At 47.4% G+C, this 12110-nt stretch overlaps 1 protein-coding gene across 3 annotated transcripts in view; it reads left to right on the forward strand.

Annotated features, from left to right (window-relative positions):
- LOC115466086 (hepatic lectin-like) overlaps window positions 1-12110 on the forward strand; it is a 29275-nt gene that overhangs the window by 16764 nt on the left and 401 nt on the right. For all 3 annotated transcript variants that reach the window (XM_030197103.1, XM_030197104.1, XM_030197105.1), the window contains 5 exons: window positions 295-357; window positions 1715-1777; window positions 4046-4096; window positions 11050-11192; window positions 11471-11583. In XM_030197103.1, the coding sequence (XP_030052963.1) occupies window positions 295-357; window positions 1715-1777; window positions 4046-4096; window positions 11050-11192; window positions 11471-11583 (433 nt within the window). The remainder of the gene's footprint in view (window positions 1-294; window positions 358-1714; window positions 1778-4045; window positions 4097-11049; window positions 11193-11470; window positions 11584-12110) is intronic.

Raw genomic sequence — 12110 nt, forward strand, 5'->3', positions numbered from 1 at the left:
GCCTTAGTAAAAGACCCCCTATGACAGGGGTAGGCAACTCCGGTCCTCGAGAGCCGCAGGCAGGTCAGGTTTTCAGGATATCCACAATGAATATGCAGGAGATAGATTTGCAAGCACTGCCTCCATGGTATGCAAATCTATCTCCTGAATATTCATTGTGGATATCCTGAAAACCTGATCTGCCTGCGGCTCTCGAGGACTGGAATTGCCTACCTCTGCCCTATGACATTAAGGGACTGGGAAAGAAGGTTGACAGTTTACATCCACGTTCATAAGACTTTGTTTCTTCTACAGCTCAAAACACCTCCAGTAGAGTAGATGCCATTGAGTTGGACTTGTCCTCTTTGAAGTCAGAAGGTAAGAGATGTTTCACCAGTAGAGCTTGTGTTATCGTATCCCAGAATGTTGCTGGTTTCATTGAATTATTTCTTTTTTGATGCTCAATCCTGTTTTTCCTTATGTCAAGGAGGACAGCCTTGAGCAGGGCCGCCGAGAGACTGGGCCGGGCCTGGGGTAAGGCCCCCCCCCCTCCCGAGGTCACCGCCGCCGCTCCCCCTTCCGTCCGCCACCGGGCCGGGCCCCCTGCATTGAAATCACAGCGCCTCTGACCTTTGTGTGAAAGCGCTGCAGGCAGCAGCAGATTGCCTCCCTTCGGGCCTTCTTCCCTCCCTGTCCCGCCCTCGCGGAAGTTACGTCAGACTAGGGCGGGACACAGGGGGGAAGGGAGGTGATGTGCTGCTGCCTGCAGCACTTTCACGCGGAGGTGAGAGGCACTGTGATTTCAATGCAGGGGGCCCGGCCCGGTGGCAGACGGTCGACGACGGAGGGCGGGTGAGACTGTGGCGCCGGCCCCCCTCGGCGGCCCTGGCCTTGAGTGTCAGATTCCCTGTGTCTATGAGCTATCTTGAGTATATTCAAAAGCGAGAAATTGGCTGCCAGAGCTACTGGCCTTCAGGGAAGCCTGGAGTAGGACTGGTTTCTCCTTCACCCCTCCCTCCAATAAAAGGCAGGAACTACAAACTCTTAAATGCAGTGGAGAGGAGGGAGCTAATTCTAGGATTGGCTCAACCTGTCTCCTCACTAGGCTTGACCAAGAAAAAAATGATCCACAGATGTCACAGGAAGACCCTGTGAATGGGGAAAATAGAGGGGAGATAACAGCTTGTTTGTGGTCTCAAAAGCTCAGGGGTCGATATTCAAAGCAATTTAACTGACCAGAAATGGCTCCTGACCAGTTAAATTATTTGTTTGGGACTATCCACTGAGTTTAGTGGTGAAATTGGACCGTATAAGTCAGTCCTATTTTTATGTGGCATCACATAGGTGATTAAGTGCTAAATATCACATTTAACCACTTGAGAGAGCCAGCCACATAAACTCGGATATTCAGTGCTGAAGCCGGGAATATCTCCTCCGGCAGCTAAAAAAAATGCTCGGTGCAGCCAGCTGAGTATTAGTCCCTCAATTACCACATTGGTTTTTAGATTAAATTGATATTAGGCCAATAAAAGGTATCGCTATCCTCAAAATTAGCTCACATCTCAGTATCCTAAAATAATTCAACAAAATCTTTTCGATGGATATTTTTAGGTGGGTGTCTGGTGATGCTACTGGGATGGGAATATGTTTGTAAGGGGTTGGGAGGGAAGGTTGACATTTTAAGAGAGACTTGGAGTATGCCATCCACGTTCTTAAGACTTGGTTTCTTCTACAGCTCAAAAACCCTCCAGTAGAGTTAAGGCCATTGGGTCAGACGTGTCCTCTTTGAAGTTACAAGGTAAGAGATGTTTCACCAGCAGACTGTGCACCATCAAATCCCAGAATGCTACTGGTTGGATTGAATTACTTCTCTTCTTTGATGCTGTTTTCTATAGATCGGGAGGGATGGCCTAGAGTGACAGCATCACTGTTTATAGTGCCTTGGGTATGTTCAGAAATAGAAAAGCCAGTGAGGTTAAGAGATATTTGGGATGAGTTTGGATGGTCTGAAGTGGAAGTTAATGTTGGGTTAGGTTACGGTTGCATGGTATTAGGACTGGTTTAAGATTGGATTAGGTTATAGTTGCATGGAATTAGGACTGGGTTCAGGTTGGGTTTTGGTTAAGTTTGCATGGAATTAGGAATCAGTTCAGGTTGGGTTAGATTACTGTTTTGTATTAGGATTGAGTTTAGGTTGGATTTACTGTAAATTAGGTTTGCATGGTATTAGGACTGGGTTCAGGTTGGGTTAAGTTAGGGTTCTGGTTGATTTTAGGTTAGGTTTGCATTATATTAAGATTGGATTTAGGTTGAGTTAGAGTTTTGTTGTATAGCGAATAGGTTTGGGTTGGGTTTAGGTTAGGTTTGCATGGTATTAGGATTTAGTTTATGTTGGGTTAGGGTTCTGTGGTAAAAGGACAGGGTTCAGGTTGGATTTAGGTTAGGTTTGCATGATTTTAGGATTGGATTTAGGTTCAGTTAGGTTAGGGTTTTGTGGTACAAGGACTGGGTTCAGGTTAGGTTTAGGTTAGGGTTACAAAATATTAGGATTGTGTCAGGTTTCTCGTGGAACCTCTGGGTTAGTGAGCCCTTGGACCACTGCCGAGGGGCGGCAGCGGCAGGAGAATCGCCCAAACACAAGACAAGGCAGAACAGACATACCGGCAAACCCAGGACTGGAACTACCAGACGGAGACTGCAGCCGAGGCAACTCAAACTGGAGCAAGCAGGACAGGAAAACAGCCAAACTTCACCTGCACTTGACTGCCGTTCCTCAGGAGTTGACCCCCTGGGTGCAGGCGGCCGGCAGGACTGACAGGACAGGAAGGCAGAACTGCAGGAAACAGTAGCCGGCGGCAAACAGCAGGTCACTCCAGAAAACACCCCGGGGTCCCAGGCAGGCAGCAAGCAGTAGAAAAACCCAGAAAACAAGCCGGGTGTAGACAGGCAGTAGACAGTAGAATAAACCAGAAAACAAGCCGGGTCTGGGCAGAGAGCAGACAGTAGAATAAACCAGGAGACAAGCAGGGTCAAAGCCGCAATCGGGAAATAGCACAGAAGCACTGCAACTAACTCTCACCAAAGGAAACTCCTCTGAGGACCTCTGTTGCAAGGCAAACTAGAAAACTTCCCAGGTGATTAATAAAGGCAGCATACAAGGGGAGTTCACCAGATACGGGTACTGCTTAGTTCCAAAAAACTCCCAAAACAATCTGGAAGGCTGGAAGGTCCGGACCGGACCGGACCACAATATCTTCTGGAACATGGGAAACGGCAAGCCATCAGTTCACAGCAGCCACCTCGGTCTAACCACCCGGGGGGGGGGGGGGGGGGGGGGGGGGGTGAGGTGACTGAGAGCAAGGAACCTGGGCACAACCGTGACAGATTGGATTTAGGTTGGGTTTACTGTAGGTTAGGTTTGTGTGGTATTAGGAGTGGGTTGCATTAGGTTACAGTTGCGTGGAATTAGGACTGAGTTCAGGTTGGGTTTTAGTTAGGTTTGCACGGAATTAGGACTGGGTTCAGATTGGGTTAGGTTATAGTTATACGATATTAGGATTGGGTTTATTGTAGGTTAGGTCTGCATGGTATTAAGAATGATGTTAGGAATGGGTTCAGGTTAGGTTTGCGTGGTATTAGGATTGGGTTTAGGTTAGGTTGGAGTTGCATGATTAAGGACTGGGTTCAGCTTTGGTTAGGTTAGGGTTGCATGGTCTTGGGTTAGGATGGGGTTCAAATTGGATTACATTGAAGACAAGAGTGAATTTTATAGGTCAAGGTCGGGTTAGAGTTGAGTTATGGGTTGATTGAGGTCAGGATTAGGGTTCAATTGAATTATATCTGGAGTTACAGTAAAGTTGGATTAGGTTATCATTGAGGGTGACCTGAGCATATTACCTTAGCCCATGCACTCAAACTAGCCTTCAAGATGAGGACATTGTAGCCATATGAATTGTCTTTAAGTTGCTCAAGTGTCCTAGATCATCCTAACTGGTGAAGTCTGTATATGAAGAGTATCTCCAAGAGGCTGTTTCAGACTTGTAGTTTCTGTTTTTCCCTTTTTCAGTTTCGGTGCTTTCTTCCCAATTTTTGGCATTGGAAAAAGCTGTGGAGATCGGTAAGTCAGTGGTCTTTGTTTCCTCTGATATTGGGGCTCATGTTTTTGAATTTTCAACTCTCAGCTAAACAAAAAGCATCTCATCAAATGAAAAAGATCTGTCCATGAGACATGATGGGGAGAGTAGTGTGGGGGGGAGGGGCAGTGTGGATGGAGGAAGAGAGCATGAAGAACACCAAACGGATGGGATGGGTGATTGGAGAGACGGTTAAGGAGTAGAGAAAGACGAGAAGAGTGTTTGTGGCAGTAACAAAGAAGGGGGCGTGGAGAGGAACTAGAGGAAGGGCAGTGAAAGGATAAGAGAGAGGAGATGGGATGAGGAGGAGAGCGGCCAGACGGTGTGGCCCATAGGAGATGCAAGGCAAAATGGAATGCAATAAAGGTTCAGTTCAAGCAAATGTTGTATGTAAGAACATTTCCCACTGATGCCAGTAAAAATAATCCTGGCAAACATAAAAAAAACACGACGCAGCCCCTTCGTATCCCGGTAATGTCCTGGAAACCCCCCTGCCTGCAAATAGGAGCGAGGGGAAGGTCCCAGGCATGCTGGGTCATGGGATGAACATCAGAAAAGGGAAAATGTGTGCCCTTGTTCCCGTCACCGGACTGCCATGTCTTTAAACATGCGCTGAAGTGTGTCGGACATGTGGGTTCAACTCCCAAATGTGCTTCTGTTATCCCAGCTGAGGGTGCTGTGTGGGGGAAGGGGGTGTAGAGACTAGGCACATACTGGGATCCATAGACAGCTAGAGTCTGGGGCCCCCTTTCATTCCTCCCCCCCCCCCCTCCACCGCCACTGCCACCACCACCACCACCACCAAGTAATTTGAAATGGTATCCACTTAGACCAACACAAGCACAGCAAAGGTGACTGAAATGCTAGTCAGACAATATAGAAAAAATTAAAACATTTATTTACTTCCAAGACTCAATACGGGCCATGTTTCGGCCAAATGGGCCTGCATCAGGACTCTCAATGGATGCTAGCAGGAAAATGGTCTATCAGTTGAGATGTCAGTTCCATACATAGAAGACCAATATCGGTACAATCAAAGTCGAAACTGAAAACTTTCTTCCACAGCTTCAATAGTATCAAACACTGAATGTGAAAGATCACCATCATTATCTGGTGGGTGGGGCAGAGCATCGGGAGAGGAGTTTCCAACTGTAGACCTTCTAGAGGCCAATGAGTTTTGGGGTGAACATAGCCACGAAAGGGTGGAGGTGAAGAAGCAAAGCTATAAAGCTTCTCCCTCCTTCCCCCTCCCCCTCCCAATTCAGTAAAATGTCAGCAAGCTGGGTCACAGCACAAGGGTGGTTCGTTCAAAATTCTCTCTCACGAAACAGCGAAGGCGACTCAAAAGATCAATAATCCGATGATGCTGTGTAATCTTGAAAATTTATTGAACATCAATAAACACTCGATGTGGCCGTGTTTTGGCCCTATGGCCTGCCTCAGGAGTCTATGCATGGAAACATTAAAAACGTATAAATATTGGATACACAAGTAACCTAATATCCTCCTCCTCCTGCTATCCGCGGGAGACATTAACCCTAATCCAGGTCCCCCTCACCTGTCATCTCTATTCCCCTCCTCCCCCCTCTTCCCTCCCCTTCTCATGTGCCTTGTGGAATGCCCACTCAGTCTACAACAAACTGCCCTTCACCCACGATCTCTTCATCTCTCACTCCCTTCAACTGCTCGCCCTAACCGAAACCTGGATCTCCCCGGATGACTCGGCCTCAGTCGCGGCCCTCTGCCATGGAGGTTATCTCTTCTCCCACACTCCCCGCCCATCTGGCCGTGGTGGAGGCGTTGGGCTACTATTCTCACCCTCCTGTAGTTTCCAACCCCTCCCCCTACCGCAGTCTCACTGCTTCTCTTCCTTTGAAGCCCACTCCATCCGGTTATTCTATCCGCTGCCACTCAGAGTCGCAGTCATCTACCGCCCCCCCTGATAAATCCTTCTCTTCCTTCCTCACCGACTTTGATGCTTGGCTTTCCGACTTTCTTGAACCCTCATCTCCGTCCTTCATTCTCGGAGACTTTAACATACACGTTGATGACCCATCCGACCCTAATGCTTCTAAGTTCCTCACCCTAACATCCTCCTTCAACCTCCAGCTGTGCTCCACCACCCCTACTCACCGTGACGGCCATTGTCTTGACCTCATCCTCTCCTCCTCCGGCTCACCCTCCAATTTCCACGCTTCTGCTCTCCCTCTCTCCGATCATCACCTGATCACATTCACACTTCTTCACCCCCCCCCCGCCCCGTCCAACTTTAACCACCACCTCCAGGAATCTCCAGGCTATTGACCCCCCCACTTTATCTAGTGTCTCTATCTCCTCCCCTCCATCATGTCCTCCGAGACTGTAGACAAAGCGGTCTCCGCTTACAATGCCGCTCTCTCCTCTGCTTTGGACACCCTCGCTCCATCCACCTCCCGTCCCACAAAGCGTACTAATCCCCAGCCTTGGCTGACCCCTTGCATCCGTTACCTTCGCTCCTGCACCCGATCTGCTGAACGCCTCTGGAGGAAATCTCGTACCCATTCAGACTTCCTTCACTACAAATTCATGCTATCCTCCTTCCACTCCTCCCTATTCCTTGCAAAACAGGACTATTAAACCCAATTGACCAATTCTCTCAGCTCCAACCCTCGTCATCTCTTCACCACCCTTCACTCTCTCCTCAAAGTGCCCCCCGCTCCCACTCCCCCTTCACTCTCTCCTCAATCACTGGCTGACTACTTCCACGACAAGGTGCAAAAGATCAACCTTGAGTTCACTACCAAGCCACCACCTCCTCTTCAGCCTGTAGCCCCATCCAATAACCAACCAACCATGGCCTCTTTCTCCTCCTTTCCTGAGATCACCGAGGATGAAACCTCCCGCCTTCTTTCCTCCTTGAAATGCACCACCTGTTCCTCCGATCCCATCCCCACCAACTTACTTAACACCATCTCCCAAACTGTCACCCCCTCCATCTGTCGCATCCTTAACCTCTCTCTCTCCACTGCAACTGTCCCTGACACCTTCAAGCACGCTGTAGTCACACCTCTCCTAAAAAAAACATCACTTGACCCTACCTGCCCCTCCAACTACCGCCCCATCTCTCTCCTACCCTTCCTCTCCAAAATACTTGAGCACGCCGTTCACAGTCGCTGCCTTGATTTTCTCTCCTCTCATGCCATCCTCGATCCACTTCAATCCGGTTTTCGCCCTCTACACTCGACAGAAACAGCACTCTCTAAAGTCTGCAACGACCTGCTCCTCGCCAAATTCAGAGGCCACTATTCCATCCTCATCCTCCTCGATCTATCCGCGGCATTTGACACTATCAATCATGATTTACTTCTTGCCACACTGTCCTCTTTTGGGTTCCAAGGTTCTGTCCTCTCCTGGTTCTCCTCTTATCTCTCCCACCGCACCTTCAGGGTTCACTCTCATGGATCTTCCTCCACTCCCATCCCACTATCCGTTGGAGTTCCCCAGGGATCTGTCCTTGGACCCCTTCTCTTCTCAATCTACACCTCTTCCCTAGGCTCACTGATCTCATCTCATGGTTTTCAGTATCATCTTTCTGCTGATGACACCCAGCTATATCTCTCCACACCAGGCATCACCGCGGAGACCCAGGCCAAGGTATCGGCCTGCTTATCTGACATTGCTGCCTGGATGTCCAACCGCCACCTGAAGCTGAACATGTCCAAAACCGAGCTCCTCATCTTTCCACCTAAACCCACTTCTCCTCTTCCTCCACTCTCTATCTCAGTTGATAACACCCTCATCCTCCCCGTCCCATCTGCCCGCAACCTCGGAGTATTCTTCGACTCCTCCCTCTCCTTCTCTGCGCATATCCAACAGACTGCCAAAACCTGTCGCTTCTTCCTCTTCAACATCAGCAAAATTTGCCCTTTCCTTTCTGAGCACACCATACGAACTCTCGTCCACGCTCTCATTACCTCTCGGCTTGACTACTGCAACTTACTCCTCACCGGCCTCCCACTTAGCTACAGTGGTGGAAATAAGTATTTGATCCCTTGCTGATTTTGTAAGTTTGCCCACTGACAAAGACATGAGCAGCCCATAATTGAAGGGTAGGTTATTGGTAACAGTGAGAGATAGCACATCACAAATTAAATCCGGAAAATCACATTGTGGAAAGTATATGAATTTATTTGCATTCTGCAGAGGGAAATAAGTATTTAATCCCTCTGGCAAACAAGACCTAATACTTGGTGGCAAAACCCTTGTTGGCAAGCACAGCGGTCAGACGTCTTCTGTAGTTGATGATGAGGTTTGCACACATGTCAGGAGGAATTTTGGTCCACTCCTCTTTGCAGATCATCTCTAAATCATTAAGAGTTCTGGGCTGTCGCTTGGCAACTCGCAGCTTCAGCTCCCTCCATAAGTTTTCAATGGGATTAAGGTCTGGTGACTGGCTAGGCCACTCCATGACCCTAATGTGCTTCTTCCTGAGCCACTCCTTTGTTGCCTTGGCTGTATGTTTTGAGTCATTGTCGTGCTGGAAGACCCAGCCACGACCCATTTTTAAGGCCCTGGCGGAGGGAAGGAGGTTGTCACTCAGAATTGTACGGTACATGGCCCCATCCATTCTCCCATTGATGCGGTGAAGTAGTCCTGTGCCCTTAGCAGAGAAACACCCCCAAAACATAACATTTCCACCTCCATGCTTGACAGTGGGGACGGTGTTCTTTGGGTCATAGGCAGCATTTCTCTTCCTCCAAACACGGCGAGTTGAGTTCATGCCAAAGAGCTCAATTTTTGTCTCATCTGACCACAGCACCTTCTCCCAATCACTCTCGGCATCATCCAGGTGTTCACTGGCAAACTTCAGACGGGCCGTCACATGTGCCTTCCGGAGCAGGGGGACCTTGCGGGCACTGCAGGATTGCAATCCGTTATGTCGTAATGTGTTACCAATGGTTTTCGTGGTGACAGTGGTCCCAGCTGCCTTGAGATCATTGACAAGTTCCCCCCTTGTAGTTGTAGGCTGATTTCTAACCTTCCTCATGATCAAGGATACCCCACGAGGTGAGATTTTGCGTGGCGCCCCAGATCTTTGTCGATTGACAGTCATTTTGTACTTCTTCCATTTTCTTACTATGGCACCAACAGTTGTCTCCTTCTCGCCCAGCGTCTTACTGATGGTTTTGTAGCCCATTCCAGCCTTGTGCAGGTGTATGATCTTGTCCCTGACATCCTTAGACAGCTCCTTGCTCTTGGCCATTTTGTAGAGGTTAGAGTCTGACTGATTCACTGAGTCTGTGGACAGGTGTCTTTCATACAGGTGACCATTGCCGACAGCTGTCTGTCATGCAGGTAACGAGTTGATTTGGAGCATCTACCTGGTCTGTAGGGGCCAGATCTCTTACTGGTTGGTGGGGGATCAAATACTTATTTCCCTCTGCAGAATGCAAATAAATTCATATACTTTCCACAATGTGATTTTCCGGATTTAATTTGTGATGTGCTATCTCTCACTGTTACCAATAACCTACCCTTCAATTATGGGCTGCTCATGTCTTTGTCAGTGGGCAAACTTACAAAATCAGCAAGGGATCAAATACTTATTTCCACCACTGTATCTATCCCCCCTTCAAACCGTTCAGAATGCTGCCGCACGTCTTATATTCCGCCAGAACCGATATACTCATATCACCCCTCTCCTCAAGTCACTTCACTGGCTTCCGATCAGTTACCGCATACAATTCAAGCTTCTCCTCCTTACCTACAAATGCACCTGGTCTGCAGCTCCTCACTACCTCTCTACCCTCATCTCCCCCTATGTTCCCACCCGTAACCTCCGCTCACAAATCCCTCCTTTCTGTACCCTTCTCCACCACTGCCAACTCCAGGCTCCGCTCATTCTGCCTTGCCTCACCCTATGCCTGGAACAATCTTCCTCAACCCCTACGCCAAGCCCCCTCCCTACCCATCTTCAAATCTCTGCTTAAAACTCACCTCTTCAATGCTGCTTTCGGCACCTAACCTTTTGAGAAATATAGTATGCCCTATCAGATCGACTCTACACTTGTCTTTTGGATTGTACACTTGTCTCTAGATTTACACCTGTCTTTTAGATTGTACACTTGTCTTTAGATTGTACACCTGTCTTTTAGATTGTAAGCTCCTTGAGCAGGGACTGTCCTTCCATGTTAAATTGAACAGCGCTGCGTAACCCTAGTAGCGCTTTAGAAATGTTAAGTAGTAGTAGATATCATGACCAAGAAAGAATAAAAAAATTTTAAAAACATAAATAAAATTAAATACAAAACATGTTGTCTACTACATTGTAAAAAAAACATATACAATTACAACTAATAAAGAATACATGTACTATTGTGCAATAAAATAACTGGGAAATATAATAAGTCTGACAAAATATAATATTTTAAATATTATAGTAGACAATATGTTTTGTATTTAATGATGCATAGCATTTTTTTAAAAATTTTTATTCTTTGTTGGTCATGGTATCTATTTAATTGTTTTATGTTAGCCATAATGATGATATGTTATTTAAATATGCAGTTTATTTATTTACGATATTAGGTTACTTGTGTATCCAATATTTATACATGTTTTTAATGTTTCCATGCATAGACTGCTGAGGCAGGCCATAGGGCCGAAACACGGCCGTGTCGAGTCTTTATTGATGTTCAATAATTTTTCAAGATTACACAGCAACTTTGGATTATTGATTTTTTTTAATCACCTTTGCTGTTTCGTGAGTGTCTTTATCCCTGCGGAGCTTTGGTTCTTCTGTGTTTTTTGTGTTCAAAATTCGTCCATCGTACAACATACCAGACAAACAAACCCCCCCATGTGTCCAGTCCTTCACTCCCTTGTCCCAAGGCCTGTACCTCAATACTACAACGCCATTTCCTCAGTCACCTATCTGCCGCACCTCTGTTCCCCACAGAAACCCCCTGTGGCTTTTTATGGAAGCAGTTCGAAGATCACTGCTATTTCTTCTACAAGGGAGAACTGAACTGGATGGATGCCAAGGTGATGTGTGAAGCCAAGAACGCCACCCTTGCCGTTATCACGAGTGCCAGGGAGCAGGTAACGTTTTACATTAGTAGATAATTAGATTTCACTTCTCTCATGTCATCAGCAGATGGCATGTGAAACAAGAGAGGGAAACGGATGAGGATTATTGATGGTGATGGAGGCAGGGATTAGAACTCGGGCAGATGGAGGTGAAGTGAATTAAAATTAAAATGGCAATGAATCTGAACAGGTGGAGCCTCAGTTCAGGGACCCTTTAGGCAGGTCAAAGCCCTGGCTTCCATTTCATCCTACCTTTCTTACCAAGGATTTCCTTTTCCCTCCTTTTCCAGAATTTTCTATCCAGCAGGACTGACAATGAGCGATATTGGATCGGGCTTTCTGATCTCAACAAGGAGGGGGAGTGGGAATGGATCGATGGGACAGACTATAATTCTTCCTACAAGTAAGTCCAGATGGGTGACTTCCTTCTTCCTCTGCGGCAGGGAGAGTTTTCCAAAATATATAAATGTTGCAGGAATCTGAGTTTCTAGGTCAAATTTTATAACAAAAATTATTATAAATTTCTCATAGGGCTACAGAGCCTGTCACCTCTAGGACTGGAGGATTCAGGGGATAGACACAGAGATACAGAGCCTGTCACCTCTAGGACTGGAGGATTTGGGGGATGGACACAGGGATTCAGAGCCTGTCACCTTTAGGACTGGAGGGTTCAGGGGATGGACACAGGGATACAGAGCCTGACACCTCTAGGACTGGAGGGTTCAGGGGTTGGACACAGGGATACAGAGCCTGTCGCCTCAAGGACTGGAGGGTTCAGGGGATGGACACAGATACAGAGCCTGCTGCTTCATCCCTGGTGGCAGAAGCCCTGATGTAGACGCCAGTACCACTGAGCTGCTCCAAGATAAAAACTTGAGAAGGCTGGGTTAGGACAGGGCTGGTTTCTGCTTTACCACTCTAACATTGGCT

The sequence above is a fragment of the Microcaecilia unicolor genome, chromosome 3 (assembly GCF_901765095.1).
Source record: "Microcaecilia unicolor chromosome 3, aMicUni1.1, whole genome shotgun sequence".
Taxonomy (NCBI): Eukaryota; Metazoa; Chordata; class Amphibia; order Gymnophiona; family Siphonopidae; genus Microcaecilia; species Microcaecilia unicolor.